The sequence below is a fragment of the Myotis davidii genome, unplaced genomic scaffold, assembly GCF_000327345.1.
Source record: "Myotis davidii unplaced genomic scaffold, ASM32734v1 scaffold97, whole genome shotgun sequence".
Taxonomy (NCBI): Eukaryota; Metazoa; Chordata; class Mammalia; order Chiroptera; family Vespertilionidae; genus Myotis; species Myotis davidii.
In genome coordinates, this window is record NW_006289392.1 from 4,169,391 (window position 1) to 4,174,187 (window position 4,797).

The following is a 4,797-nucleotide window of genomic DNA, read 5'->3' on the forward strand; positions in this document are numbered from 1 at the left end:
TTATTTGTGTATTGTACTTGCTGCTGCTGCAGGGACAGCTAGTGGCATCTCTTTCTCACCCATCCCAGCTCTGTCAAGCTCCCAGAGAAAAGGAGCCATTGATTCTCCTGCTGCCTTGGGATCCAGCAGTGCCATCCGAGTGGTAGACCAAGTGCCAAGGGGTAAATGTGGAGCCTCTACAACAAGTTCTTCCAGAGAAGGGGTTGGCACAGCATCTCAACCGAGCATGTAGGTTACACACCATCTACATGTGTGGGACATGCCCATCAGCACCCCTACCTGGGTGAAATTGCACCGCTGACCAGCGCATGTGTGTATGTGTGTGTGAGTGTGATGGACAGGCACAGGCCTGGGACAAGGACCTACACGAGTTCCCTTTCATCGACCCTGAGGCCCTGCGCCCTGACTGTTTCCTCCAGACAGGGAATTGAGGGGAGGCAGCAGTGGGGAGGTGGCTTTGGCATCATCCTGGAAGTCCATGAATGGGATTTAAGCCTCTGCTCACACACAGATGCCTCAGACATCCATGTCCTGCTTCGAGGATCCCTCGCAGCCTCTTACCTTAAAGATCCACTTCGACCCTCCCTCCCACCAGTTTCTAAATCCCGGCGCTGGTCTCTGGCTGACGGGGAGGAGGAGGTCCAGCCCACAGTCCTGACACTGGTCCAGGCACAGGGGTTTCTGGAAGACTCGCTCTCCACTCCCGTGAATGGTGCAGAGCCACCAAGAGTGACCCCTGGGCGAGAACACGGCAGGCGCCCTCACTGCAGCCTGCTCACCCTACACTTGGTTGGCGTTGCCTTGAAACCGAGATGGGAGGCTGTGGAGCGAGGGCCCCGCCTCCCATTCAGGAGAGAAGGGGACCCAGGGGTTGCTCAGAGCTTATTCCCCTGCACAGGTGGCTGCCTGCTCTCCACCCCAAAGAACTTCCTGGCTGCCTCTCAATTTACCCTTTCCCACAGTACACCCCTCAAACCCACACCCCACTCAGCTGTCCTGCTCACGTCACTTCTTCTCTCCCCTTCCCCGGCAGGAAGGATACTAGGAGCCTCTCTCCCCGGACCCCCCTTGGCCCTGCGCTGGCGCAGTTCTCCCCTCCAGCTCCTGGACTCACAGCTGCCTCTGGTAGTAGCGATGCAGGAACGGGTGGGGCGCGGCCCCCACTGCGAAGTTGCTGCTGCCCGTGTCCACCAGGATGTTGAGCTGCGAGAGGGAGGGGAGAGCGCGGGTCACTGACACGGGGCCTGACTCCCGCTCAGCCTCCCTGCAGAGTGTCCCAAGAGGAGTGTCCACCAGGCAGGACGTGTCCTGTGGCCTTAGCAGGGCCTCAGGCCTCAGAAACCGTGTCTCTGCCTCCCCTGGAGAATCATGGCATTTTCTGTGTCGTTAGAGCCGCAGTGTGTGGGGGGTGTTGTCTGTCCCTGTCGCCTCTCGCCTCCCCCACCCCCGGTCCATTCTGTCTTTAGAACTCGCCCCTCCTTCCTCTCTGGTTCTCCGAGGAAGCGTGTCCCCCGCAGGCCACCTGGCTGGACCCTGCCAGCTGTCAGGAGCTGGCACCGGCAAGGGGAGAGGGCCTCTGACCCCGCTGGGCGTCCTGCTGGCCCCGCTTCTGGGCTGGCTCCCATGTCCCTCTGCCCCTCCCCGCTTCTCCTGCCCCCTCCCGGGTCTCCCGGCGCCGGCTCCAGACACTGAGCTTCCAGGGGATCCATAGAGCTGGAGGCTCAGAGCTGCCATGTCAGCCGGATATCAGATAATGACTGAAGTGGCTCTTCACCCCCCCCTCTGCCCCACCTGCCGCTCTGCTCCCAGCACCGGAGCGTGGCCTCAGGTGGCAGGGATGCTGCTAGCACGGGACCCCCAAGAAAGAGGCGCCTCCACAACCCAGGACCCCATGGCTCTGCGGGTACAGTGGCCTGGGATGCGTGGCCGGCTGACCCCAGGAAAACGTGCCCACGTGTTACACAACAGAGCTTTATCTGGGCTCCCTGTCCCCGCTGCTCCCGACCGCCCTCCTTCCCACTGCAGGGAGGGGGCTCTCTGTAGGCCACCCCTCCAGCCTTCCTCCTGGTCTGAGGAGGGTCTCCCCCTTTCACCTCAAAGGGGTCCCGCCCTGGAGGAAGGACCCCCTGGGCTCCCCACCCTCACCAGTCCCGGCCACCCCTGCTCTGTGGCCTCCGCTCTCCATCCTCACGAGAAAATGGGGACCATAAGAAGCAGGTGCCATTTCCTCGTTGGCAAACGTCCGGCTGTCTGGCTGCCCTTCGCAGTGCGGTCCTGCCCGAGAGAGGGGTTTCCGGTCCTTACGAATTTGCAGAAGCTTCAGCCCTGAGCCCACACTCACCAGGAAACAGGGCAGTCGGGGCCAGGGGCCAGCCACGGGAGGGGCGCCCAGCCTGTGCGCAGGCCTCCACACCTGCCCCAGCAGCCTCACCGCCCCGGGCCGGTCCTCTCGGAGGTCCCTCCTCCTGAAGGGTGGGGCGGCTCCCTCCTAGCTCCTCAGACCCCCGCCCCCATTCACTATCCCAGTCTCAGGGCTCCCAGCCACCGCGCGTGCCCTGACCACCCTGAATCCTCTGGAGTCTTCCTATTGGCATTTACAAATGCTTTAGTCTCTTTGTTTTTTTAAATCTTTTAAATCTCACATCCGCCTCCAGCTCCCCCCCCACCCTCCTCCCCCTTCTCTCCCTTCACAACCAAAGTCGTCAGTCCCCGCACCCTGTCTGGTCCGTAGCTCTGTCTGCGGTGCAGGCTCACTTCTCAAGCCTCGCCTTTGGCCCCTTCCTCCCTGCTGTACTCTCTCTCTCCATCATCTCGCCCTTGGCTGCAACCCACGGTTCCCACCTCTCGGCCAATGACTCCTAAGCTTATACCCCCCCGCACCCCCGCACCCCTAGAAGCAACATCACACTGCATCAGAGGCACCTGGAATGTAGGGTGCCCAAGCTGACCTTGCGCGGTCCTGCCCATCGGTATTTTCCCAGTGTTCCCCGTATTAGCGAATGGCACCCCCAGCCATCTCTTCCCTCAGTCAGCAACTTCAGAGCCATCTAACACATCCTCTTCCTCGCCAGTCCTCAGCCAGTCCTGTGCGGTTAGCCATCCTAAAGTCTCCTGCATTTATTCATTCGCTGCCCTCTCCCCTGCCACCCGAGGCCAAGCTCTCCTCATTTCATCCTGGAATCTGCTGGGCAGAGCACAGCCACCCCTGAAGGCCTGGCTAGTGTGACTGAGTGGACTGAGCATGGTCCTATGCACCAATAGGTCACCAGGTTAGATCTGGTTGGGGGCACATGCCAGGGTTTCGGGCTCCATCCCCAATAGGGGGCATGCAGGGGGCAGCTGATTGATGATTCTTATCATTGATGTTTCTCTCTCTCCCTCCCTCTCCCTTCCTTTTTGAAATCAATAAAAAATATATGTTTAAAAAAAGAAAGAAAAGTTTAAAGCACTAACATTTCATGATCCAGTCCTGCCTGCGTATCCAGGGTAGCTTGCCCGTGCTCCCCAAGCCCTCTGCTCCTTGCCACTCTGACCTCCAGTTCTGTCCACTCACCTCCTCTGACCCTTCAGCTTGAGCTCTAAAGAGACTTCCGGAGGGAGACAGACCAGGGCATACTCTCTTGTTAAAATGCTTCCACAGAACTTGGCGCTTCAGTTTTACACTGACCCCCTCCTCCTGTGTTCCCAGTGTGTCTCAAGTGGGTATCACAGGGCCTGGCGATACTGGTTGCTTGAGTTAACAAATGGCTAAAGGAAAAGAAATGGGAACGAGCTCCTCGGCCCCCTATTTTGGGTGCAGAGGGGATCCCTCAGTTGACTCCCAAACTGGGAGTTTTGGGGCGGTAGGTGTGGCTCTAACTCACCAGGTGCCCGGGTTTGACACAGGATGCCAATCTCCAGGCGCCTGGGGTCCTGAAGCCATCCGACTTGTTCCCCATCTGCCGCCTCAGGAGTCTGTAGCTACTGTCTTTAGATGCACAGGGACCGAAGCCTGGGGGTCAGAGCCAGGTCAGTGCCAATTACTTAACAAACACGGGCACCCCTGGGCACCTGGAAGGCAGCTTCCTGGGAGGTGCTAACAAGCCTGCAGGGAAAGGCACCTCTGCAGGCGAGGCCCCGGGGAATCTCCAGCAATAAGCTTGCCTGATGAGAGAGGGACCAAGCTGGGGAGTTCAGGGTAAGTCTTTGTCCCCCAAATCCCAGCTGCCTTGGCCCAACTCTAGCAGACTTTCTGGATAAAAAGAGACTCCAGGAGCCAACTGTCCATTAGCTGGAGGGGGGGCTCTTTCCAACCCAGAGAGATCTGTTACTAAGATCCACAGCCTTCCCTGGCTGCCCACCCCAAGGTCTTACCCCTTTGCAAGCCTCTGGGGAGGAGCTATAATCCACATGATCCTATTTCTAATTCTCCTGGTCTATTTCCTTCTGAGTGGGCCTCAGAGGTAAGGGGAGAAGCGCTCTTATCCTCTCAGATAACAAGCCTTGTTGCTAAACTGAGATGTGGCATCTTCCATTTGACTGAGGACACTGAGAACTAGTGTGAGTCGGCAAACTGACCCCTGTTATACCATGAGCCCCAAAGCCAGGACCAGGATCCACTGGTCTGACCAAGCCCACGTCTGCTCTCTCATCTCCTTGACCTTCCCGAATCTCCACTTGGGAGAAGGAATGTATGGTAGATTGTTACACTAAGGACTCACACCCCGTCTGCCTGCCCTGGTGGGATCCCCTCTGACACTGACGCTGGGCTAGGCCACATGACTTGTTTTGCCCAGAGAGCCATGGCAAAGGAGGAAA

General features: G+C 58.6%; 1 protein-coding gene across 1 annotated transcript in view; it reads right to left on the reverse strand.

The window, feature by feature from the left end:
* The window catches only part of BACE1 (beta-site APP-cleaving enzyme 1), a 46,440-nt gene that overhangs the window by 10,207 nt on the left and 31,436 nt on the right, over positions 1–4,797 (reverse strand). The window contains exon 2 of the mRNA XM_006761560.2: positions 1,115–1,203. Within this exon, the coding sequence (XP_006761623.1) occupies positions 1,115–1,203 (89 nt within the window). The remainder of the gene's footprint in view (positions 1–1,114; positions 1,204–4,797) is intronic.